A 27,983-nucleotide genomic window follows, 5' to 3' on the forward strand; every position below is an offset into this window, starting at 1 on the left:
GGGACCCCGGGAACGTTCGCACCGCGCTACCTTCGCTCATTGATGTTAACGCTTCCTGATGAAAAACCCATTTTACCTGCATTGCCTTGTAATTTTTCTCGCGGATTGGAATGGAAATGTTGCATGTGTGAGGAATTTGCGATTTGACTGTTGATTCTTATGTAAAAGTTCGCGAGAAACACGATGGTGCCACTGGTTTTCTCTGAAACCAACTCCCAAGCTCAAAAAAAGCTCTCAAGTTGAGGCCAAAATGGAGGGGATATCCCATCCTACCCTGAGAGTCCACATCTACATCAAAACAAACTCTCCATAAGATAGGGAGCAATACATTAGCAGGGTTGCCGTGTTTTCAGTTTTGGAGTCCCCAGATAAAGTGGCAACCTTACTAATGTATTTGCTCCCTATCTTTGCATGGAGAGTTTGTTTTGACGTAGAGGTGGACTCTCAGGGTAGGGTGGGATATTCCCTCCATTTTGGCCTCAACTTGAGAGCTTTCTTTGAGCTTGGGAGTTGATTTCAGAGAAAACCAGTGGCACCATCGTGTTTCTCGCGAACTTTTACATAAGAATCAATGTTCAAATAGCAAATCCCTCACACATGCAACATCTTCATTTTGTATGATACTGTGCAACACCTCTGACGTGAAATAGTTGCTTGAGGCGCCGTGGCACGCTGCGCCGCCGCGAAACTCGCATTGGCGCCTACAAACCTAACAGGGATACTTCACGCATTGCGCAATGCGTCAAGTATCCCTGTTAGGTTTGTAGGTGCCGATGCGAGTTTTGCTTCGGCATGCTCGTCACGCGGCGCGGCGCCGCCGCTCCGCTTTGTGCTGGGCTCTAATATTTAAACTCGCAGAGTCAGCGTTTTTCAACTCATAATTATGAAATTGATATGAAAGCAATTGTCAAATCGCAAATTCCTAACGCATGCAACATCTCCATTCATGTCGTTACCTACCGGCCAAAGTATCAAAAGCGCTAGGCGACATTTAAATATTCCCGCCGCCATTTTAGTTTTTTACAGAGAAACTGTCCAACGAAGCTGTCCGAATATTCCACTTTTCTTAGTGCTGCCGATAAAATTCAATGAAATTTTCAAACCGATTCAACCAAGAATTTCTCCAACATTTCTTTTCTTCCAACACTTTCAATATGGGAAAATAAAATGACGGCCAAAATTTTTAAACGTCACATGGGGCTTGTGATACTTTGGCCGGAAGGTGACGATGTGTGGCCTTCCGCGGGACTAACAGTCACATGCTACTGAAAGAGATTAACAATAGAGTCAAATTTCTTAAATGGGCCTCTTGCAAACTTCATCTAGAGCAAAAAAAAGGGAATGCCCTCTACAATAAAATGGCTTAAAAATCATGATGAACGCATCGAAAAAGTCTGAAATAAACTCCTAACTTCACAATCTGCGTGAGAAACATGCGTTTTTTGAGCTTGCCGCTTCAAAAATGCTGCGGCACAGGTGGAAATTTCGTAAGAGTACACAAAGAGAAATTTCAAAACAAAAGTTTGGTTAATACGGAAAGTAAAACACAAAATAACCCTGTCCTTGCGTTGACAATTTTAAGAGCAAATGCCAGCCAGTTTCCTTGAAGAAATTTTATGAAAAAATGAGTGGTAGGTACCAACGTTTTGTTTTCTGCGCTAAATTTACCACAAACTTTACCAAAACGAACGAAAACTTTGTGCTGGTTTGTGTTTCACTTCCTATATTAACCAAAAGTAACATGTTTATAAGTTAAGTCGTTCCATCAAACCCTTGCGCTCTGAGACGCTGCGCAATATTCAACATGGCTGATGCTTCCGCGTGCAAATCGTGGGGAATCACCATCGTTTTTGTCAACGCAAGAAAATGGTAAATATATACACGCCGGTTGATAAAATCCTACCTCGTCACGTGTCATCGTGAAATTTCGTGTCATTTTCTGTAAGAAATAACTCTTCTTTTTGTTCCGGCTGCAGTTTGCAATAGGCCCATTGTGAGAGAGTCCGTTCAGTAATTTCTTATTATTTCATATTTTAAAGATCGCAACCTATAAAATTTGCTAAGGCGTTTTCTTTGACCTAACGGTTCTGACGTATTGCTAATTAAACAATCCAATATTGCCCATTCTTACTGCAACCAGCGACCACGAGTCTCACTCACACACACTTATAACGGCGCAGAGATACAACTATTCGTACTTGATGGATGTCCGTGTCGTATCTGCAAAATTGAAGGCGCGATGGCGCGAGGCGTGAACTCACAATGCTCCGGTCTGGGCTGCCGATGCAATGTCCCTCAAATGCGGGAGGAAAGTTGCAGAACGAGGCCAAAATACGTCTCAAATACGGACAAATTTCAATATTTTTATCTAATAAATAACGGAAATAATCAAAAAACTATATTCTATGACTAGAGAAACTGACCCATTCCTTGATTCCCCAGTTTTTAAGACCGCACTGGTAAACCTCTTGGTTCAAGAGTGCAGTTTCTTGTAGCCGGATTTAAGAGTCTGGACTCTGGTTTCAAGCGGATTTTGAATTGAATCAATGTAAAGTCCGCTTGAAACAAGAGTTCAAGACTCTTAAATCCGGCGACAAGAAACTACACTCTCAAGTCAATGCACCGCGGCAATGGTCCAAGAGGTTTTTTTTTACCAGTGCGCTGTAAACAGTGGTTGTCTAATTTACCGCAGATGTTAGACTGGCTTTCGACTAAAAATGAGCAACAAGCGATGATTACTTTCCGAACATAATCGCACGATTTCATCATAAATCAAATGAGGGACTGCAGATTAAAAAATAACCTTCAACTGATCCAGGTGAGGAAAAATACCTAGACTTTCCTCCATTTTTCAAGTTCTCCAGACCTGACCCGACGGCTACGGAGTGATGAATGCACCGACGCTTCCCGAACACCCTCAGGTTAATCATTTGCGATTCAGGGCGTACAACCGCCACCCGACCAGGAATCTACCGGTGTTGCCATAAGGTTCATAGTGTCTTCTCGTGGATGGAGAGGATTCGGGGCAGGGCTGGATTAGCGCTCAGGGGCTCGAGATGCTGGTTATTGGGGGTCCTAAGTACTAAAATTTAAGGGCCCTATGAAGTATCTGTAATTTGATAAAATTTCGTGTATAGGTGAAAACTACTGGGTGAGCTAAACACCAATGTCCCTCTGTTCATAAATTGAACAATTTTTGAAGAAGATATGACAAAATGATCGAATTTTCTAAAAACATGTTTTAAATGAGAACTGCCGCCAGATGACGTCACTAGGCGGTGCGTGTTCCCTCTTCTAAATCTATTTTATACTGTTTCCCATGTCAGAGAAAAACTATAAAAAATACTGCGAAATCAGCTCTTTAAACACATTTAGACGAATCAATTGAAAGTTTCCGTGCAATTTCTCTAGGCTTAGGGTCTCTGTTAATCTGTTTTTTAGACTCAAGGACCCCTGGAGGATCTGGAATTTTAAAAAAAATCGCCCATGGAGGCCCGGGGGACAGCAGTTTTGACTCGGAAGCCAATAACACAGTGCAACCTCCCAGAGACGAGGTGTGAATGATCGATTATCGATAATTCACCCTTTAAAGCTATGGTAAAGAATCGATTACTAAGGTGTTCGTTACGAACATCCTCTTTATCGATCCTTTTCCACAGATATAAATGGCAGATCAATCGATATATCGCACAGCACACCACGCCACTGCACCCTGTGGCGATTAAACTCAGGCACACGTGTGGCTACAGGGTAAATTGAAAAAAAAACCAACTAGTTTACAAAATAAAATCCCTTTTCATCCCTTGTTATGGTTCCGCAATCAGGTTTTTTCCATAGCTCATTCCGCGAAGAGTTCCTGCTGGGCCTCACTTATAATCATCGACAGTCGTGAATCGATGGCCATAGTGCGAAACCACGTATCTCCGTTCGCGACGTTGCACACTTCCTTATTTTGTTCTGCAAATTTCTTGAAAACGTATTAATTTATTCTTTTTCTCTGGGAGCAGAATATTCTGTATAAATTTTGAGTTGTAAATTGGCTCGTTTCTCTTCGAAAAAATAAAATAGAGCGGGAATTTTGAAACACCGCAATGGAGATGAGTGGTTTCGCACTTGAGCCATCGATTGTAAACAAGTCGCACCTCCCTATATCGAACTGCAAAACTGCTGTGCTAATGGGGAACGCAATAAGAGCATCCTAATGTTGCCGAAGTGCTTTCAATAAAATAATTATTGTAAGGAAAATTATGCATATCTTTCCATGGCATTTTCAATATCGCTGGATTAAATCGTGAGTAAATTTCTAGAGACAAATTTTGAAAAAGTCATAAGCTTGCGGGAAAATTCGCATTTTTAACAAGGAAATGAACGACGCACGATGGAACAAGTCTTTGGAAGAGGTCGGACCTCGGACATGAACTTTTTGCCAAAAAGTGTAAAATTTTGTTTTATCTCGTCACAATTTTAATTTAAAGGAGTGCTTTTTACAGGAAATTTTACGATAAAACCAATGAAACCACTTCTAGAACCTCAAAACTTTGTGCAAACGGAGTTATAAGCATTTAAAGTTTCCGAATTTCGTCCAACCTCCTCCATAGAATCGATCCGCTGCGCAACGTCCGAAGCAGTGGTGTGGCGTGAATTGCGATATATCGATTGATCTACCATTTAAACCTATGGAAAAGGATCGATAAACAGGGTTTTCGCAGCGAACACCTTAATTATCGATTCTTTACCATAGTTTCAAATGGGGAAATATCGATATATCTCGAAGTACGCCACGCCACTGGTCCGAAGGCACATACGGTGTTTTTCCGGAGCCCGGCAGAAAAGCGTTCTGGATACGCGGAAACACGTGTTTGAACACGCCTGCCTTTGACAGGGACCAACACAGCATGAAACCAACCCAATCCCATTCATAATAACGGCGGCCCGCCAACTGCGAGATGTGCGTCGGCGTTTGATGTTGTTTGGATTCTGACAGAGCCAAACTTTGAGGGTTGATGAGCGTTGTCGAATCGCTCCGATTCGGATCGACGCGCAGAGAAAAATCGAGAAAATACGCGGCGGTTTGGCGGCGGCCTTTGATTGATAACGAATAATGGACGCAAATGCCGCGCCGAGCAAAGGCTCGTGGCAACACAATCACAATTCGCAATTAACCTACAACTCAGTCAGACGGAACGCGACCCTTCCAGCCGATTGGGGTTGCCGAGTCTAATCTGAAAAATTCGGACCTTTTATTCTGCCGTGCTACGGAAAAACGCCGTATGAACCTTCAGGCGTTGCCAAATTTCTTTTAATAAATAACGAATTTTCGGGAATTTGTAATTATTTTACTTCTGATTTTTCAGATATTTTTGTTCGCAATTTCACCTGAAGTTCTTGAAAATATTTCGAGGAGAAATATTCAGAGCTTTCCTGAAAAATAGACATTTTATCGAAGGAAATTTGGCAACTATCGAATGTTCATAAGGCGTTTTTCCTTAGCATAAAAGTGACTTTTTTTTAAATGGCAACCATATTAACCGTTTCGTGCGTATCAATACAGGTGTTCTATTTTGTTCTGTGTGTTGCATGTAAATACTTCTATTGATAGAACTGTGAATGGATGAATCATTGAAATGCTAGTTATTTCCTGTCAAGGGTTAAATGTTGGAGGGATTCAGATTTTTCGCGAGAGGTGGTTTCTATCGATGGCGAGGCGTGAATGATCGATTACCGGTAGCTTCCCATTTGAAGCTGTGGTAAAGAATCGATTATTAAGGTGTTCGCTGCGAACGCCCTGATAATCGATCCTTTTCCATAGATTTAAATGGCGGATCAATCAAAATATCGCAAAGTATGCCACGCCACTGATTCCTATGGCCAATTTACGAGGCTAAAAAAAGGGCCATTTTATGAGGAATTAAAGAATACATACTTCAATGAATTGCAATTTTATCCCAACAGAGGACAAAGAAATCAAAACAGTTATGATGATCTTAACTAAGATTGAGCCAATTTTAGATTCTATTCCAGTTCAGTTACGTCATTTTTACAATAACAATTAACTCGCTGCTCCTTGGACACAAAACCCTATGCAAAAACTTCTTTTTAGCATGGATAAGTCCATTTGTACCCGTATTTCACACAGTGTGAAAGTCAACTACAAAAACAGCATTGAATATATAAGATTTCCGTGTATTTGTTCTGCCCTCCAAAAAAAAAAAAAAAAAAAAAAAAAAAAAAAAAACCGGTATGGCGTTGAGACCCATTCAAAATGGCAAAGTTAGAAACAATTTCGGATTGGCAAGAAAAACCATTCACCGGTATGGGCGAACTGTTCAGGCTGGTGGCATATACCGAATGGAAATAATTCCGTTAACACTAGTTTTACCAAAGATGGCGGCCCATAAAAGCTGACTTCGCGTCGCGTCTCGTAGATAATTCCGAAAAGGAGTGAATTTCTCAGAATTTCATTTATTTATAGACATTTGTTTTATTATATTTTTTTCATTTTAAAGTAAACTATAGGTAGAGGGTAAAAAAGTACATCATTTGGCAACACCTGCAATAGTTTGACTAACCGTGGCTAGTGCCGTGCAATTAGTCGAGGAACGAGCGGCAAAAATACGCAATGCAACAGTTTCAACGCTCAAGCACCTCGAATTGCATACACACAGGAATGAGGGCGTACTTAATCAGCGAGCGGGAAATTACGACAAAGTACAGGCGCATAAACGAGCGTTATTACATTCCGCGAGACGAGACTCTGCGAACTGTCGTTTATCATCTTTGCAGGAATTAGCATCCGAGCGTGAGGTGGGACTAACCTGTTAGTGATCGGGGTCGAACTCCGGCTAAGGGCGGGAGAAACGCCACCTGTTGGCGCGAAAGTCTAAAAAAGCTGTCTCGAGTCGGGTCGAGGGTGGTGGAGGAGTGAGGGAGATGGGGATCGATGGAATAACTGCAGCGGCGGCAGCGGCAGACAGCGTCGCACAGTGGATGGAGTCAATGGAGACGTTGCATGTGTGAGGAATTTGCGATTTGACTGTTGATTCTTATGTAAAAGTTCGTGAGAAACACGACGGTGCTACTGGTTTTCTCTGAAATCAACTCCCAAGCTCAAAGAAAGCTCTCAAGTTGAGGCCAAAATGGAGGGAATATCCCACCCTACTCCGAGTCAGTAGAGTCCACCTCTACATCAAAACAAACTCTCCGTGCAAAGATAGGGAGCGAATAAATTAGCAGGGTTGCCGTGTTTTCAGTTTTGGAGTCCCCAAATAAAGTGGCAGCCCTGTCAATGTATTTGCTCCCTATCTTTGCATGGAGAGTTTGTCATGATGTAGAGGTGGACTCTCAGGGTAGGGTAGGATATCCCCTCCATTTCGGCCTCAACTTGAGAGCTTTTTTAAACTTGGGAGTTAATTTCAGAAAAAACCAGTGGCACCATCGTGTTCCTCGCGAACTTTTACATAAGAATCAACAGTCGAATCGCTAATTCCTCCCACATGCAACATCTCCATAAGAGAGGTCGGACATGAGATTTTTCACTAAAAATAAAAGAATTGATGTTTATTTCGTCACAAATTCAATTTTGAGGGGTGTTTCTGCGAGGAAAATTTACGAAAAAACTAGCGGAACCACTCTTGAACCCTTTTGCTTCATATTTTTTGAAAATATAAGCTTTCAAAGTTTCTACGTTTTGTCCGACTTCTCCTATTGACTTGGCCCAGTGTGCGTCGGTGGGAAAGCGGAGTGCTCGTGATAAGCATCTGGTGGCGGCGCGAGAGCACATAACGTGGAGCAACGTTTTAACGTTTAGGCTACACTGTCGATCTTAGTAAATACGCCGTATGAGCCTTCAGGCGTTACCGAATTTCTTTCGATAAAATACGCATTATTGGGAAAATTTGGAAAAATTTTCTTCAACATTTTCGAAAAATCTTGTACATAATTTAATATAAAATATCTGAAAATTTCAAGGAGAAACATGCTTAACCAACCTCAAAAATACATGTTTTATCCGGGGAAGTTTGACGAATATTTACGGCGTTTTCCCTTAGCACGGCGGTGTTCGATGCACCGGTGAACAGGGAAGAGGTTAAGTAACTAAATTATGTTTTCTCATCAAACCGCCGGGAGAAATTTGCACTTGCCAATGCGGGCTGATTGTTAAAATTGATAGACAAAGCGATAGACTTAGAAGACATGGGGGAAATGGAGCTATCCTATACTGGTGGAAGCGGTTGGCAGCAATGGCTAAGGTGGTAAGTTTACTGGAGTAACTAACGGCATCCTGCGAGAGATCCAATGGTTAGTCCATCATTTTCTCCCCCTAAGTCTTTACCAAGCACTCGTTTCAAGCAATAGAATCGCTACACTCCCCTTGAATTTTTTTTCTATCGCTGTATCTATCAATTACAATAATCAGCCTGGAGGCAATTAATCATATGCCAGGGCAGACATTTTGAATTTGACCGCAGTTTAGGAGGTTTAGTTTGTTTTTGAAGAAGGGCCCTCGAGTTTTGAACTTTTAGTGTTGCAAGTAATAATGTATCTCAACTACGAACTTCTCTTATGCTTTGCTCTCTAAAGGTTTCTTTCAAGTTTTTACATTAAAATTTTGAAAAATTTTCATTTTATGACATGCTGCGAATTTCGAGATAAATATTTGTTCAGGGGCCAGCATCAAGTACGACGAAATGAGATACAAATCAATGTGTTGGTTTCTTTAAAATTTTTACCTTCAAAATTTTGAAAAGTTTTCACGATTTTACGATATGCTGCAACTTTCGAGATAAATGTTTTTTCAAGGGCCACCACCAAGTACGACGAAATGAGATACAAATCAATGTTTCTCAGGTTCTAGTCTCCTAGAGAATTGGACGTACCACGCTGGTCATTAGAAAGTAGCATACAACAGACTAAATTTTAAAACGATGGCGTGTGAACATACTGCAGTAGTCCCTGAAAAATCTGACAACACTGCTCTGAGCCAGGTCTCAGTATCATTTCGCGCGGTGCACAACACTTTCGGTAATTTTTCACGCCTGCAGATGGAGACGTAGGGACAATGCATTTCTGCCAGGAAGCGTTGCAAAATGCATCGGGAACAAACCGGCTTTTAAGGACTTACACACGTTATTTTTTCCTCAAAAGCTAGGCTTTCACCAAAATACTTGACAATATGGCAGAGTGCAGCACACGCTACATTGCTCCCGAGCCGAGCCGATAAGCTCGGAATTAAACCTGAACTTACGAAACTCGCTACGGTAACGGACCACGTTGCCAGAACGTCGGAAAAATGATCGAATTACTCTTCGCGTAACATCGAGTGAATTTGTGCGGCCGGCAACACTGGAAGAGCATGAGAAATGCGCTCGATGACTGCAACTCGCAGTGACTGATCTTATAGCTTTACTGCTTTGCTGAGGAAGAACATCGTATGAAGGTTGGAACGTTGCCAAATGTCTCATTTAACGACACAAATTGCACGGAGAACTCTGAACCATTCCTCGTTGAATTTTTCAGAGAGTTTCATCCGTAATTTTAGTTAACGCACGTCGACATTTGAAGAACCAATATTCAAAATTTATGCAGGAAATCATTACATCATGAAACGAAATTTGGCAACGCATGAGAGTTCTGGTGTTTTTCTTCGGCACAGGAGCTTAGTAGGACAGTTGCTGCGATTCCGTGAGAACGGATGGCGATAGGAAAAATTGGACGGTGGAACGAAGTCAGCCGAGTGGCAAAATCTGCAGGTTGTAGATTTTGATCCTAGCTTGGCGTTTGGCATCCGAGTTATCTCTATTCTCTAGACAACATACGGCAGGTTTCCGGAGGTTATTCGCTTCTTCTTATCTGGTATTTTGCGCTTCGCTCACAGTGAAAATGAATCCTTAGAGAAAATCTATGACATGTGGATTTGCCTTCAATTGACGATGTAGGCAAACCGAGCTCCCTGGGGTTAAAATAGTGGTATCTCGTTATTCACCGAACTGCATGCTAGTGTGCGCCTATTCTCGCGAGTTGGCAACACGAAAGCTTTGGGTTATTTCTATACACGTAAAAATGTAATTATTTATTTACGAAAGCTTATCTGATCACCGCCCAAGGGCTGATTATTGAAACTTGATAGACAAGGCTATAGACAAAGAAGACAATGGAAGTACGGAGCACTCCTATTGGTTGAAATGGGTGGTTTGCATAGACTAGGGGAGAAAATGATAGACTAACTATAGGGTGTCTCATGGGTTGCCGTTGGCTAGTCTATTATTTACCTGTCTCCATTGGCCATTGCAACCACCCGCTTCCACCAATAGGATCCCTCCATATCCTTTTTGTCTTCTTTAGCTATAGCTTTGTCTATCAATTTGAATAATTGACTCGCTAGGGGCTGATTATTGAAATAATAAACAAAGCTACGGACAAAGGAGACAAAGAGAAAACGGAGCGATCGCTATTGTTGAAAGCGGGGAGATGCAATGGACAAAAGAGGTAAGTAATAAATTACTTAATCGCAACCCACGAGCGACCGTATTATAGTCCCACTTAGTGCCAACTACACAGAACGAAGCAGAAAGAAAAAACTCCGGCCGTGGAAACCGTACTTACGGGCTACATAGACATGCCGTCCTCGCGTTCCGGGCTCAGAGGTCGAAAGTTCCGGGCGCAGCACCCGGAACAATCGAAGTTACGGCTCCAACAACCGCAAATTTCGAACTCTAGGCCCGGAACGGACGGTATGTCTATAGAACCCGTGATTTTATTTTAGCGTATCCGTTTCAACTAGTGGGATCGATTCATTTTCCCTCGTATCAAGGGTTGTCTCCTACATGCGTCAATAGCCTTGTCTATCAATTTCAATGATCAGCCGACAGATTTTCGCGACAAGTGTGTAACAAAAAGCGCCCTGCTCCCTTGTTATGATCTGTCTGTTCAAAAGACCACGGAGGGAAAAAAAGGGGGGAACTTTAAAACTGAAAGTCCCATTAAGTGTATGAATCGCTGGAAAAAAACACATGGAATCATAGTCCAGACTCTTAAAAACATCGACAAGGAAACATTACTATTGATTCAATCGAATCTAGCTTGAATCAAGAACCAAGCCTTTAATTTAAGCGGATTTCGTTTTGATTCAAGCAAAAATCTGATTGAATCAAGAGTATTTTTTCTAGTCAATGTTTTCGAGAGTCTGGACTCTAGATCCAATGTGTTTTTCTTTTTTTTTTTTTTCCAGTGCACGCTCGCCAAGCTACAGCAACAACTGTTTCTTGCGCCTCACTATAAATAACGCCCTAAGTGAAGTAAACTCTTGGAATGACTCGGCTCAACCTCCGCGTCGTTATGTTAAAAGCATCTTTTGTCCCGCCCGGAAAATCCTGGATGCTGATCTGGAAGTTTCGAGCTCCTCAGAAGTATCAATGGAGCTGAATCAATCTAAGTTTTTAGCTCGGCGAAGAAGCTCGTTAAATTAGCAGTAACGAGGGGGAGTTAGAGAGTCGCTTTGAGCCAACTTCACACCGACTAATTTCAGCCAACTTAACCGTCGGCCGAGTCGCTTGGAGTGCTTTGCTCAAAATTTGAAATGCTCAGCGTCGAACCTCGAAAATTCTCACGTGGGGCTCTTTCTGTCGGAAAACCTGTGGAGGGAACATTGCTTGGGCACCGTATGAGTGCTGTTATTGTCAATTTGAGAGCTCGAGGTATACATTCGAAGTTCCCGATGTCCTGCTTGTTCGCTTAATTTGTCCTAGAAATTTAGTTTAAATTCTTAAAGTGGGACTCTTTCTGTCGGAAAACCTGTGGAGGGAACATTGCTTGGGCACCGTATGAGTGCTGTTATTGTCAATTTGAGAGCTCGAAGTATACATTCGAAGTTCCCGATGTCCTGCTTGTTCGCTTAATTTGTCCTAGGTTTATACAACTGTATCCGATAGATTCAGAGGTTTACTTACACAATTTAATCTGAAGTAACTGAACATTTCAAAGGAAGATATCCGTAAATTCGCTGATTAATAATTATTTTATCAGAAGTGAAACAGTCCCAAGGTTCACACGGCGTTTTTCTTCAGCGCAACATCGATTACTTCTTTTACTCCTGATTTCACTTCGATATATCGATGGCCAAAGTGCAAAACTATGTATCTCCTTTTCGGAGTTTCAAAATCTCCGCTCCGATAAGTGGAAGCTACTGAATGAATTAAACACGGGGATACTCTTGGTTCATGAATTGAACAATTATTGGAGAAGATATGACAAAATAATCTAATCTGCTAAAATACGTGTGTTTATATGGGAAATGCCACCAGATGACGTCACTGGGGGGTGCATTTTCTCACTTTAAATTCCATTTTCGTACATATTTCCTCATCAGAAAAAAATTATAAAAAATACTATGAAATCAGCTCTTCAAGCATTCAGGTGAAGCAGTAAAAAATTTGCTTCCAAATTCTCCATTTGGAGTTATTGTGGTCTGAGCTTCCTTTCTGCATGTACCTTCTTTAACATATATTTCCACGTGTAATACCACATTTTACTTTCCGCAGAGTCTTCACCCCGACTTGCATCCAAGCTCCAAATATAATTTTCCCTGCAAACATAAAAAATCCAGCTTTTTCCACCTCTCAAAAGGGGGAAAAACAGAATTTTTACGACCCGCCGCACGTTTCCGAAAGTCCACCGGTCAGCACGGGTCAAAGATCGAGTAAATCAACGGCGGAGGGTTGGCCGATAAAAAGGTCTGCTCCGTCTTCGCGCCCCAGTTTACGACTGATCCGATAAATAAGAAATGGCGAGCGCACTCAAAGGCAGAACCTCTCGAGTGAATGAGTAAACGTCGCGGCAAATGCGCGAAAAAGGCTCCGATGCTTCGAGCATTTTACGAGTCGAGAAAAGTCCCCATTTACAAGTCGTAAACCAGCCTTGCAGTCGCGGCAGCTCTCATAAAATAAGCGTCTACTTCTTCTTCTTCTTCTTTTTCTTCTCTATCATCGATGGACCTCCGCGGGTTCAGGTATAACTCTCGCTTCCGGTCAACGCTTCGTCAAAGGCAGTGGCGTGGCGTGAATTGCGATATATCGATTGATCTACCGTTTACACCTATGGAAAAGGATCGATAAACAGGGTGTTCGCAGCGAGCGCCTTAATAATCGATTCTTTACCATAGGTTTAAATGGCATAACAATCGATACATCGCAATCCACGCCACGCCACTGGTCAAAGGTGAAATTCATCGTTTTCTCGCAGAAGGGACCTAACTCCAGTGCGGCCTTGCAAAATTGACTCAAAGTATCCAATGTTTCATCAGAACATGACTGTGAAATTTGTATCTAAATTTTGTTTATATGCGCGCCTCATCAGTGGGGAAAAATCGCTGACAATTTCCATTAGAAACGCCCGTCAGTTTCCTGATAAAAACGCAATTTGCGAGAGAGATTTATGCGGTGTTGAAATGTAATCAAGTTCTTTCGTCTAAGAAACGACGAATTTGAGTGAGAAAAAACAGCATGGGGGTGGAGAGAAGAGAGGGGTGAATTTTACGTCGCGATAGCTTCGCTTCAGGGAGGGGGGCCAGTGAGTAAAATTTTGAGTGCGTAGTAAATAAATCGACGTAAAATAGGTCAGTTGCGTGTGTCGTACAGTCGTCTTTTGATTATTGAGTCTAGGACAAGAATCAGAATCCGGAAATATTTCATGATATTTTTCCCTGGTTTTTTTCTTGATTGCCGGGAAATGTTCCCACAAGAGAACCTGAGATTTCCTTTCTTTTTTCAGGATTATTAGCAGATTTTTTCGTATTTGGTCCATTTTTCAAAAACCAAATCAACGAAGATCTTGAAGCTCAAAAATAATGTGATATCGGATAGAAGAAATGTTCATTGCCGAATCGTGTTTAGAGTGAAATTCTAAAAAGGAAAAATTTATCGCGTGCACAAATTCGTACCCTGTTTGGTGCACTGGGAAGAAAGCCTCTTGGACCCAGAGTCTAGACTCTAAAAAAATATGACAAGAAAATATTCTCTTGATTCAATCGGAGTTTTGATTGACTCAATAATCAAAAGGAAATCCGCTTAAATGTAGAGGCTTGGCCTTCGCCTCAAGCAAAAATCCGATTGAATCAAAATTATGTTTTCTTGTTAAATTTTTCAAGAGTCTGGACTCCAAATCCAACAGAATTATTTTCCCAGCGTGGTCCATTCAAATAAAAAAATCCACAAACTTTTAAGAAAGATGACCCTTTATTAGGAAGAACTCGATGAAGTCCAAGGGTTCATATGGCGTTTTTAATATAGCGCGGCGTTGCAGTCCTCACTCAATTTCCACGTGAATCCTGTTTTACACATAAATCCATGCTTCTTGGGGCTCATGCCAGTGGCGTGGCGTGCTTTGCGATATATCGATTGTTACGCCATTCAAACGTATGAAAAAGATCGATTATCTGGGCGTTCGCAACGAGCTCCTTGATAATCGATTCTTTACCATAGCTTCAAATGGCGAGATATCGATAATCGATCGTTCATGCCTCGCCATTGGCTCATGCGGACACTGGAATACGCCCTACGGCAGAAAAGAGACAAATTTTGACATAAAATCTTTTCCGTGCACAGTAAAATTCGCGTGGGGCATTTGGTTCGTTTTAAAGAATAGCCGAGCGAGCGATCCTCTTCACCCCCTCCGCTAATATAACGCTAAATAACGCTATAATAACGCCGAATAAAGGCTAATATAACGGCGGAAAGCCAGCCATAAAGATCGGAGTCCCTTTAATGGGTCATACTAATGAGCAGAAAATTGGCGGCGTTTAATTACAGTCCGCTCGAAGGATCTTGTAAGCCCACTCGGTTGCGGCTGGACTCGACTGAGCTTCGTAGAAAGCTTCGGATATTTACAGAGCAGGCGATGTTTGTTTAGAGTCCGGTGCGGACGGTATTTAACCGGAGGTATTTTGCAAATGATTCGCGGTGAGTCTCGGAGAGGTCGTCGAATTTCAGCATGGAAATCTTCAAACGAGGAAAGTCCTGGCTTCAAACTGTAAATGGTCCGAGGAGAACGATTGAGGGGCTTGGAGGAATTGGAGTATAAGTGCAGTTTTTTTTTTTGGGGGGGGGGGGTGAGATATTAATGATTTCAAGTAAAACTGAATCACTAAATACAAAAAGGGCACATGCCCAGAAAACCAAATTGTTCAGGAGACACAAAAAAACTGTTTATTTCGTGGTAGATATTTTTTGAAAAGTCGTTATGTTTAAAAAAATGTGTACCATGAAATAAACAGTTTTTTGTGTCTCCTGAACAGTTTGGTTTTCTGGACATGTGCCCTTTTTGTATTTTGTGATTCAGCTAGTCTTAAGGCATTTTCTTTGAAAAATTCGCTCCCAAATTCCGATTTTTAAGCATCAAAAAGTCTGCAGCTTTAATTTTCTTTCCGCCGTAAGGATCCACGTAATTTCGAAACTTCAAACACGTATTTCTCGAAATAGCAAATACTGCACTTATTATTAATTATTTTTTCAACGAGGCTAAAAACTCGGTGCTTTAGGATTTTTGCTGGTTTTGGTTCTCCTTTGGAAGAATCTTTAAGACAAAAAATGCACATACTTAAGATCAAAGAAAATGAATGAATATTACACGTAAATCCTAAGATTAGTAGATGTGCACTACGGATTAGGGGTATACATATGATCTCCATTTGTTTGAAAAACCATTGAAAGGAGCAAATTAATATTGATAATAAATAAAATTTCGCATTCTGCATAGTGTAAGTAAAAAACAGTGAACCAAGCTGGAGTCGAAAAATACGAAGCCGAGTCATTTTCTTTGATTCATGATTGGACAAAACATAAGGGGGAAAAAGTCAATAGAAACATAAAAAACGCCCTTATTGAGGTTTAAGTCAAAATTCGATGTGCAAACAGTTATACGACGGCTAATAGCAATACTGGTTCGTCGTTTACGTCCACTAAGAGATTGGCCAACAATCATAAACTTTCAAAACACGACTTTGGACCGAGTAAAAATCATATTTGCAGTCATAAAGCAACAATATTCCGACTCAATTTTATACCGGGAGCAAAAAAAGGCGAAGAAAAAAAAGAACGTAGTATTTTAGTAAAGGGAGGAAAGCCATTTAATAATTAGCCTTAGAGTCCGTAAGAATATGTGTAACTTATAGGACTCATGAGAAGATGGATATATGTTCCCTCTATAAAAACATGAGTTCATCCGGAGGAACTAGGGTAAATATAATGAACACGCGCACACATGTCGTCCTCATGAGAAACGCCCTATGATCATTCGGACGTTGCCGATATTTCCTCTGATAAAACATATATTATTGCGAAAAGTTACAAATATTTTTCCTTAAAATTTTAAGGTAAGCTACGTTAAATTGCAGAGAATTTTTTTTTTTTTTTAAATCAACCACGAAACTCACAAGTTTCTCAAAAAAATTGTGTTTTATCGAACGAAATTTGGCAACACCCGAGGGCTCATACGGTGTTTCTCCTCAGCACGGCAGCATTCTGATGGAGTTACCCCGAAGTTCTAAAAGACAGGAGCATAACAAAAACATGACTGGCGTCGGATCCGAAGACACGGCCTTTGTTTCGGAGGATTTTATGAGGGAATCTGGACCGCGAGTTTTGCGCCACCGGCGCAGTAAACGCTGTGCGGCGTAATAAAACACAAACGCAACGTATTTAACGAGCAAACTCTCGGAAGAAGCGCTGAAATTTCCCCAATTGGCAAAAAGTTGCGAAGTTCAGCGATAAACTAATTTCCATATTACATATTGTCGGTGGAAGAAAATGAGGGTTTTACGGCACGATTTGACAACGTGAGCTAGGAGCGACAAATTGACTCGCTTCCAAACAAAATAGCTGCATAATAAAAGTTTGCGAATGAGAGTACGTCCGTGTGAGTGAGTGGGGACTTGGAAAATGACGAACGGTGCGGAAAACTCGTCTCTCTCTCTCTCTCTCTCTCCTCTCTACGGGTTCCACAGCGGCGGAGTAATGAATTTCGTTCTATATTTTGTCGAAATGTGCGTTCAGTCACTCACTCATTTAATCACTAATTTCTGAAACAGTCTAATATTGCTTGGGTGCAGTAAATGTGGACTATGTGCGGTAGCGATAAACGCTTCGTTAAATGCAAGAATAATTGGACTGCATTTCGCAATTTGGAACTAGAAATTCTGGCTCGTCTGAAAAAACACTTATGTGCATAGGGAAATCAATGGCACATACGTTGTTTTTAAACCGGGCCAGAATCTATAGTTCCAAATTGCAAAATGCAGTCGAATTGAGAATGCAAAAACATTTTAGGGAATGGGGAAATCAGGGCATTTTGCAAGGAGTCATATTGCAGAGTCGACGAGATATTTGCAACAAGTATGGATGGGTTTTGAAATGCTACATAAGTATGCTACATGTGGAATTTTCGGCTCATAATGACATGATCCACAAAAAAGCTAAGCCATTCATCTTATTCCTTGGAGGAAGTAAATAAAATAGAACGCAGGCTTACGGACTAATATATGTACTAGCCTTAACTCTGCCGGCGTTTGAGTTTAGCAGAGATTCACTCTTGGCCCGGAAGGCTAGGACTTACAGAAAATCCTGCCGCAGATCATCAGTAAGCGGGAGCGTGACACCGATGCGTGTATGCTCTCAGCTCTGGTGGAGAAAGAGAGAACTTCAATTGCACTTATTAATAAGCAATTTTCACTCTCGGTAACAGACACCGCTGCAGCCCAGTGGTAAAGCACTCGCCTCCGGGCCGGCAGGTCCACGGATCGCGCCTCCAATTGCCTATATTTTGACGTCGTTATTACACATTATGTCATAAATGCCGCGAGTGGCCGTAAAGAAATACTTCTTTTTCCATAAAATAAGAGTGAGGCGTGCATTTTTGCGCACGTAATTGAAAAGGGCTCCTCTTGCAGAGAAACCTCTGGACCTAGGGTGTAGGGCCCTAATCTTACGTAGACCGTCCAATAATATTTTTTTTTTTTAGAGGAAAAAGCAGACTCCGAAGACAGAAATAAATGTAACATTAGTGGGCAGTATAAACAAATAAATGTAAGTAAGCCTTTTCAAAGGGGCCGTCCGCAAATTACGTACCTAAGGCACTTACAGGGAGCCAGGAGGGGGGTCCAGAGGTGCCTTACCTACGTAAGCCAAACGCTAAAATTTTGTTTCTTCCAAATTCCGTTAATCTAAAGACTTACTAGTCCAAATTTCGTTTTTTAGACGTTTAATGTTTTTTGGTTAAAATGTAATTTTTCTGAACTTTTTGAATTTAAAAACTGTTATTTTTTCAATACAACTGTTATTTTTCATGATCTCCTACCAGCGATTAGTAATGTTTAAAACAATACCGATCTGTTTCAACACCATTTTTTTTTTATTAAATTATGCATTTAAACGATAGAAGAGGGGGGGGGGGTCATAAAAATCGGAAAAATTGCCTTTCGTAATTTATGGACGGCCCCAAAGAGTAATTTTGAAATTTCCTATTAGTATTTTTTGTATTCCTTACGCCTACGGTCGTTTTACTTCGAATTCCGTACCCTATAAATAAAAGAAGAGCAATTGTGCAGATTTTTCTTTTACATAAAGGGACGTTTCACTTTAAAAGATTCCGTCTTGGTCCGCAGGAGTTTTTGTCAGCCCTTCCTTCAGAGCTCAGGGGGGCTGAATCTCTGCCTGAGGCGAGGACTGACAGAAAATCCTTCTCCGGGTGCGGAGTGCCTAGAGTCTGCAGAAAGGGAACATCGATGCTCCCGACTGCGCACCAGACAGTTTGCGATGGAAATTCGGCAGGATTTTTTGTAAGTCCTGCCTTCGGAATTCAGGAGTGAATCTCTGCTGAACACTCGACTCAACTCTGCCGGGCTGAGAAAAAACGCCGTATGAGCCTTCAGACGTAAATAAACAAAGCTTCATTTAACGTCGCGTGCACCGGATACTGACAGAATTTCATTGAGGCGCCTGGATACAACTATTCGAACTCTATGGATGCCCGTGTTGCATACGCGCAGATTTGAAGGCGTTTTGACTGTCAATGCGTTTTGAGTCACCATCACCATATCTCCCGCAGCCGTTGGCGACTTTTTCAGAGAAATCATCGTAATTTTCGGGCGACTTACGCCCCAATAGTTCTACAAACGCACCTGTACACGTTAAATGCACCCGTTCCCGCTTTCTAACATAGATTCTCTACTTTTCTGGGACTTCTCTCGTCGTTGGAAAAAGAAAAGTCTCTTAGATCCGGAGTCCTGACTCGTAAAAAAATTAACAAGAAAACACACTCTTGATTAAACCAGATTTTTTCTTCAATCAGAAGGACATCAGCTTAAATTAAGGGGCTTGGGTCTTGATTCATAAAAAATCCGATTGAATCAAGCGTATTATTTCTTGTCAAATTTTCTTTCTAAGAGTCATGACTCTGGAGTCTGGATATAGGAGTTCCACTGGAACGCGTAGAACGGGGTGAATCGCGACAGTGAACCGAAACAAAAGAGTAAATCGGTTCAACGTGATCTTCAGCGACTACGGCTAAAAAAAAGGAAGCCAGAGCGCCTGCAATTTTTCGTGTATGCAACACGGACATCTCGAGAACACGAATAGTTGCATTCAAACGTAGCCATTCAAAAAGCCCTTTTAAGATGCGCTCCGAGTGGTGTTGTTGATTCATTTTCGATTTTCGGAAGAAATCGATTAATTGCACAAACTAACCGATTAAATTAAATCGATTTGTAACACTCAATTTTGCTGTTGAATCGATTTTTTATTCACAAATCGTAATTTGTCGATTTTCCGATTTTCTACAAAAAAAAAAAAAAATTATTCCTGAGGAAGTAATACGCCTAAGTCATTCTTCCAAACTAAAGGAGCCATTATGCCGTTTCAAAGGACGATGAAACTAACGCTCTGCGAGACGAGAATTTATGAAAAACGAACGGCATGATACTGTTCCTGTTCCTAAAAATCGATTTTTTTTTTCCAGAGCGATTTGCTTGAAAATCGATTTTTTGGCCCTGATTTTTCTGTGATAAATCGATTCTCTGGACAGAATCGAAATTTTCGATTGAATCGATTTTTTGGAAAAAATCAACAACACTAACTCCGAGTGGCGCCAGACGGAGTGATCCGCGCGGTCCCGTCACTGACAGTCGCGACCTTGGCTCTGTTGCCAAGTGAGGCTCTTAAAAATCATGTAAATAGGAGGCTAGGAGCAAAATGTGACAACGAGGAACGAAGAGAATGGAAGGAGACGAGTGGTGCCGCCTCCGACGCGGCACGTGACCGGATAGTGTTGTGTATATCTTGCCCCACCGTTTCGCGCCGCGACGCGCCGTTCCCCTCTCTACGGACATAGATGCCAAATTTCATGAGATTCCATAAAAATTAACTTCTAAAATGTTTTTCTTCACGTTTTTTTTTTTGTAAAATGAAATTTGAAATGTGATGTTCATTTTTAATTTTTATTTTTATTTTATTTATTCATTTTAAAAATAAAAGACTCATAATTGGACTTCATTTTGCAATTAGAAACTATAAATTCTGGCTCCTCTGGAAAAACACTAATGTTCATTGGGAAACTGATGGCACATTCAATGTTTTTAAACCGGGCTAGAATTTATAGTTCCAAATTGCAAAATGCAGTCCAATTAGGGTTCTGCCAAGAAATGGAACCTCTGTAAGGGGGTGGGGGCGGAAATCCAGACCCATTGCCTAGAGGAGCCACGCTGGAACTACCAGCTTTTGAGAGGCTTTAGGGGGGCTGTAGGGGCTCTATTTGGTCGATTCATGACCCGAAATTATCGAAAGTATGATAAAACAAGTTTTGCGACTCGATTCGCGGGCATCACAGGGTAGAAATAAAATGAATTTTGAACCAGGCAACGCTGAGTGATGTTCAACAGACCACGCTACTAAACCGCGGTTGCCCCGTTCCCACTAGAGTCCCTTTATACAGAGAGTCAAGACAATTCGGCTCATGGATGTCACAAACGGGAATAAAGATTACAGAAATTGAACGTTTTTCGTAATCTTTGATCGGCCCATTCTCAAATGCCTTTTTCCGTTCCTCCTCTCATTCCGTTTGTTCCTTGCCGAACCCGTAATTCCCTGGTCCATTCCAGATTATAATCTTTGCAATCGGCAAAAATGTAATCTGTATTCCCGTTTGTGACACTGTGGAGGCCTAAAATACGGGAACCAATCAGAAATGGATTCAAATTGTCTTGACTCTCAGTATAAAGGGACTCTAGTTCCCACGAGAACGTTGTAAAAACCTCAATATCTACGAGATATGGTGCATTTTAAAGAGCGTTTCGGCAACACAAACCAGAACCAGACGACACCGGCTCGGTCTCGAATGCTTCGGAGGGGAACGCAACGCAACGTTCCGTCAGCTACAGCTCGGCAGTTTCCGATCCGCTGCTTGTCTGTGCTGTGCGTTCAGGTTTTTAAAGTTTAGTTTGTACGGAGTGTTTCCCATTTAACAATTGGTATCTAGTAGTTTCGTGATAAAAAAAAAAAATCGTGAGCCATTCTTTGTTAACGTTTCAATTGCAAAAAAATTGTCCAGTTTCGGTACAACGAAAAGCCAAAATATATACCCATTATAGGTCACGTTCACATCCAGTTACAAGACTGTTGAGGGGAACTGTGGATTTTCCTTCCGAGTTTGACCTGTGCAAAATTCTATCACGCTATTTTGGAATTTTTGTTTTTATGCGAAAACTTCTGAAAATGAAATGTTTAGAGCGATTCTTCAAATGAAATGCATAAATACTTATTATAGTGATTGATTTCTCCATGCCGTTATTTTTACTATCGTTCGGGGCTCTATCGCGAGTTTTAGCTCCGAATCCAAAATTTCATTCCGCCCAGTAAAAGCACACAGCACAGCGTACGTCTTTAGATTCCATCACTGACATCTTCACATGTTCGCGCGTCAAAAGTTTACAGAAAAAATGATGAAATTCCACGTGACTTCCCGGTTCCGGCCGACGGACATACGTTGTTTCGGCTTTCGCGCGATTTGCTGGGTGACTACGAGGTGATACAATTTCAATTTCGTACGCGTGTGTGCGCTCTGTGAAACCGACCCCGATATTTTTGTGAAATTATTGTCGACATTCAAAAATCCGGCGAACTTATTCGATCTAAACATGGCGCCCACACCGATGACGGACAAAGGTTTGATTCGAGCTGTGAAGAACTACCCTTTCCTTTATGACAACAATAACGCGTCTTTCCACGACACGAAGAAACGAGACGGTGCATGGATGGAAATAGCGTCTAAATTCGATAAAACCACAGGTATCCAGGAAACGAGGTCTAGTAACCTACCTTCTTGTCTAGTTGATCCCTTGCATGGTGTTCTATAATTCGGAAAGATACTTACGATCTGGACGGATTCTTAACTAAATAAGCAAAACAGCATTTCGCGTTGTTTAATTTTCTCTCATGTTGGTGATTTTTCATTTTGTCAACAGAGATCTAGAACACTGAGCTACACGGTGGATTTACCTTAATTTTAAAATCCATCCACTTTTTTAGATTCGTCGACATCATGGAGTATGATAGAGTCTTGATGTACTGGAACGCCGATGGAGTCAATGCTCTAACGAGCATTTCGGCCTCCTGTTCGCCAGAAAGTGAGAACCATGCGGCGCATTTCAATAAGTGGTTTATGGGAGAATCGCGGGCTACGAGTATTTCGGAATTCATTAATTTTTCTCGTAAATTTGGGAAAATTATTGACCTGCATCTTAAAAAATTAAAAAAAAAACGTACGGAATTCCCAGCTTTTACTTTAAATATGTTATACCTGAATGACCCGAGAAACCCGCGCATTAGGCATCGCCGCACCAGCCGCCGCACACGTGTCTCAAGAGCAAAGAACACAACAGCCTCAAAAAATGAAGTCATCGGCGCTCCAATAGAAAGTGACTCTATAGAGTGTGTTCAATATAAATCTAACAGGTGAGGTTGTATTTGTATTGTAGACTGAACTTTAGGGAACTTCAAGGGGGGGGGGGGCAGAATGAAGCCGAGGGCCCCATTGACGTCGCAAAGCTTTTCCAACCTGAAATCCCAAAATTTTTGATAAAAAAAAAAAAAAAAAAAAAAAGTGTTTTGAGCGGAACGATACATGGAACCGCTATCGAATGTGACTCCAGTGCACTCTATAAACGAATTTTCGCGATCGAATGTCATTCATCAAACGAATTGATCAGTGCTGAGTGATGCCGATGATCGGTGATGTTAGGAGCCAATCAGAGCTCAGATTTTTTTCCTAAATGAAATTAAGAAGAAAATAAGAAAACACGAAACACTGAAACACAGAAATTGCGAAAACACCAGACTTGAATTGACAAAACACAACAACAGATAGAGATGACAGAACAAAAATTTTGGTGAGAGATGAAGTTTCTGACATCGATTGCATCAATTCAAAAATCGAATTCAAGTCCCGAGGTGAATTCGAAATTTCAAATTGATGGATTTCAACGGTCTCTGGTGAGACCAACGAAGAAGTCGAATATCATTGAAAAAAATGCACAATCGTCGAATATCATTCAACGGTGAATGATATTCGATCGCGAAAATTCGCTTACGGAACCGCTATCGAATGTGACTCCAGCGCACTCTATGGTATACATGGTCTGTTTTCTGTTTGCGTACAGGTCTCGTGTGCAAGCGTCGATGGCAAGTGCTCCGGGACTGCTTCCGGAAGCAACTTCGGAAGAGGCGCCTCTCGCAGGGCGCCGAGTGCGGGAAGAAGTGGCGCTACGAGGTGGCCATGGACTTCCTCGTCCCCTTCATCACCGAGCGGAACCCGGACAAGTGCTCCAACGTCTCCTCGCTCACCTTAGTGCCCCCCGAGAACGAAACCGAAAATGAGAACGAGAATGAAAACGAGAATGAAAACGAAAGCGACGAGCAATCCTCAGAGTTCAACCCCGACTTCGATGGCGATATCAAGTATGAAACTCAATAGTTAGTTAGTTAATATATTTTAAGACATGCAGCGTCACAGGCTATTAACGTCTTTACAGAGAATTTGGAAGATGGGTGTAAAAACGAAAATTTAGATTTTTAAATTAAGAGAGGCAAGGAGTTTCAAAAGTTTGGTAGTGACATTGGGTTCATCGCATGTTAGTGGGTTTGTTTCCTTGTTTACAACCTATCTTAAACCGTCGCACAGTGGATCGACTCAATTATAGAGGTCGGACATGAAATTTTTTACTAAAATTCGACACATTTTAAATTTCAAGGAGTGCTTTAAGAAGAAAATTGTATGAGGAAACCAATGGATTTTCTTTTAGAACCTCGAAGTTTTGTACACTGAAAAAAAAAGATTGGTAGACTTTACCATTCCTTCGCGCTGTATTTTACATAGCGTGAATTCAAAGTCGAACCTGCCAGAGGAATGGTTACCTGTACCAGTAAATAGTAGTGTTTGACTTTTTTCTGTCAGAATTGACTCTGAATTGACGCTGTGTGAAATACAGCGTAAAGTAATGGTAAACTCGACCATTTTTTTTTTTTTTTTTTTTTTTTAATCAGTGTATAAATTGAGTTATAAGAGTTTAAAGTTTCAAAATTTATTTTTCAAACCTCGTCTTGAAAGCAAACAAAGGTGATTCGACGATTTTTTCCCGACATTTGTGACATTTCCGTCATTTTCTCTGACAATTCCAGGTTTCTCCGGTATTCCCTGACTGTGGCAACCCTGGATAAAGTATTCATTTTGTGGTAACTAAATTTTGGATACAAGTTCAATACTTTGCCTATTCTTTTTTACCATCAGGTACGCGATTCTGAACGCGGCAAGCGGCGAGTACCTGCCCCAGAACGCTGAGGGACTCCTGGCGAGCTGCGCGAAGGACCAGGAGGAACAGGGCACCAAAGCGACCGTGCACAAGAACGAAAGCAACCTCGACAGGAAAAACCTGAAGCGCTGCATCGAGGAGCTGACTGACGTCATCACGACACCGCTGCCGTCATCGTCGTATAAGAGGCCCAGAGGAGACTCGGACAAGCCGCGGGACAATGACGCACTTACGTTGTTTTTCCGAGCTATGGCCGAAACTGTCCGTACATTCAAGTACCCCCTCCAGATCGAGATCAAAGGCAAGATTGCCAATCTCGTCAACGAGTATGAGCTCAGGAATCACACCGGTTGATCGCGAGTCAGCGAGGAACACTGGAAAAAAAACACATTGGATCTAGAGTCCAGACTCTTGAAAACATTGGCAATAAAATATTCTCTTGATTCAATCGGATTTTTGCTTGAATCAAAACGAAATCCGCTTAAAATAAGAGGTTTGGTTCTTGATTTAAGCTAGATTCTGATTGAATCAAGAGCACTTTTTCTTGTCGATGTTTTTAAGAGTCTGGACTCTAGATCCAATGTGTTTTTTTTCCAGTGAAAGATGCGTATTTTGGCGTCGGATCGGATAAAGCGAGTGAACATAGAATAATAGCTAATATTTTATGGCGTGAATCCGATCCAACGAATGAGATTTTCTCGTGAACCCGATCCCCGTTCTCGAAGCTTACCAAACGGATGGTTGGTGCTAGCTGGGGTCATCGTTGGGATTTAACCTATACCTTATGAATAGGTGGATACGGCACAGTTTACCTAAATTCTTTCCGTGTTCCACATTTAGAACAGAAAAATAAGCGACACTCTACCTCGAAATTCTGTGAGTTCGTCCATTCTAATCTAAAAGAATTTCAAAGAAATTTTCAGAGGATTCCGTTTTCTCACTTGTTCGTTTGGTATATGAAACACGAATTGAGACCTTGCAACGACGCAGCGTAAAATGAAGTTGGAATAATTTGGTTTCTGGTCATCCAAATATCAATCAATGCCTATCTTAGCTCACAAGATTTGAAACAAGACTTCAGCAAAAAGAGCTTAAGAGAATTCAGGTTCTTACTTCTTCGCTTTTCTTTTTTCTTTTTTCCGTTTTTCTAGACTGACATTATTGAATACGGCACATAGGGTACAGAATACTGTCATGCTTAGACAAGACGCCGTAAAGACCTATGGACATGGATAAATTTCTTCTCACAAAGTACGAATTTTCGGGAAGACTTAAGAACTTCGTTCCCTTTAATTTTTTGAAAAATTGCATTCGAAATATATTTTGTTGCGTATGAAAGTTGTAAGAGAAATTATTCCCATCTTCTCTAAAATTGTATCTCTAATTTTATACTTATCCGATGAAATACTGCAACAGTCGAACGATCGTGTGGCCTTGTTCATCTGCAAGTCATAACAAGAGCCTAACTCAAACATAACAACGCTAAAAGCTCCTCTCTGAAGGTATATTCTTTTAACTTGAGGCTGAGGGCTTCGAAATGGAACGAGGCAGGTTCCGGCAAAGTTCGCAATCATTGCTGCGATAGTTGTTATCGCTATTGAAGGAAGTACTAACTTCAAGTTTGTGAGATGAATAACAGCCGGAACAACGTTCTCAGAATCTGCAGAATTCTCAATGAGTCCTCGGTCCAGTTCTGCCGGGCTTTGGAAAAACGTCTTGAGAACATTCGAGAGTTGCCAAAGCTCTCCGGATGTAGCGTGAATTTTTGAGGAAAGTTATGCACATTTTCTCTTGACATTTTCGGATATTTCATACTAAATTACGAACGAAATTATCTGGAAAATGTGAAGAAATATATTCGCAATTTTTCCCGTAATTTGTTTTTTATCGAGGGAAATAAGGTAACGCCTGAAGGTGCATATGGCGTCCTTCCATAGAACGGCAGAATAATTTATTGGTCTATAGCAGCCACAAAACTTTTGGGGGGAGCCATAAGGTGCGTGGATTGTAAGGTTGAGGTTCAGTTTGTAATCACAATTGGACGTATTTCTGCCAAACAGAACTACGTGCATTAAGCCATGAGCCCTGAGACCCATAAGAATACATGTATTACAGGGCTCACGTCAATATGCACATAGTTTTGTTTGATAGTAATACATCCAATTCATCGGTTCCTCACGCGAAGAAACATAACTACATTCCAGCTTGCACAGTTAGTTTGAAAAAAATACTAGATACGGCATCGCAATTCCTCAAAAAAATTTCGTCGATTTTTGAGTGTAATTATGAAAAAAATATGAAATATTCAGTCATAAACGCTCAATAATGATCTAATACAAATTTACACGGAAACTTTGCTAAGTTGCAAAATGTAACTTACGTGATTTCGTCTCGGAAACAACGATGTGCGAAATTACTATTATTTTAGTCGTGGTCATTTTCACAGTGAGTTTAATTTGATCTCGATTTGGAAATATTTCATGAAGTATTTTGTTTACATTATACTATCGGCCATTTGCATCAAATGAGCATTATAATTTGATAAGTTGATGTAATTTTTACGTTGATTTATTCTAAGACTATAAGGGGATATGTTCAGTTACTTTATTTCTGGGTAAGAAGGTATGAGCATGCATACTAGCTTCTGTTGTTATTATAGGATGTTAGTAATCTGAGTAAAATACTTCTACGTATTATACTTTGTAGTAATGACTGAAAATTTGGCTTTGCGCCAAATAAAAATCTCAGGGTATGAAGATGTTTTAAAATTTTAAAATAAAAAATAATAAAATGATTAAAAGAATTTCTTAATTTTAGAATTTTTCATTGGCCTTCCTTATGTGAAAGATTCGATCTTCAGAATTTTTGTGCATGCAGGGTTCCTTTTCACAAATTGCGAGATGATTATTCGCGATTCAACAGAAATGATTTCCTTTCTTCATAACTTTTTATCTAGTTTAAATCCAAACCATCGTCACTGTGTTCTTTCAAATCATGGTGAAGAAGAAAAATAGGGGATTATGTACTTCATACCTAAATCACACAATAGCTTCCGTTGCAAGTAAAAGGACAGCTTCTTGAATTGTAGAGAAAACCATCCGGCAAAGTAAATATTGAAGGATTCCATTAATACATACCT

General features: G+C 40.9%; 3 protein-coding genes across 17 annotated transcripts in view; 2 read left to right on the plus strand and 1 right to left on the minus strand.

Annotated features, from left to right (window-relative positions):
• Nucleotides 1-27,983, plus strand: part of LOC109041644 (protein D3) — a 427,804-nt gene that overhangs the window by 309,623 nt on the left and 90,198 nt on the right. The window lies entirely within an intron of this gene.
• Trpm (transient receptor potential cation channel, subfamily M) overlaps nucleotides 1-27,983 on the minus strand; it is a 412,514-nt gene that overhangs the window by 74,121 nt on the left and 310,410 nt on the right. The gene's annotated exons all lie outside the window — the stretch shown is intronic.
• Nucleotides 20,013-27,977, plus strand: LOC109035709 (uncharacterized). Its single transcript, XM_019049428.2, has 3 exons — nucleotides 20,013-22,325; nucleotides 23,696-23,993; nucleotides 24,823-27,977. Exons 1-3 carry the CDS (start codon nucleotides 22,175-22,177, stop codon nucleotides 25,196-25,198), a joined length of 825 nt encoding a protein of 274 aa, XP_018904973.2. The 5' UTR covers nucleotides 20,013-22,174; the 3' UTR covers nucleotides 25,199-27,977.

This window comes from Bemisia tabaci, chromosome 6 (genome assembly GCF_918797505.1).
Source record: "Bemisia tabaci chromosome 6, PGI_BMITA_v3".
NCBI classification, from domain to species: domain Eukaryota; kingdom Metazoa; phylum Arthropoda; class Insecta; order Hemiptera; family Aleyrodidae; genus Bemisia; species Bemisia tabaci.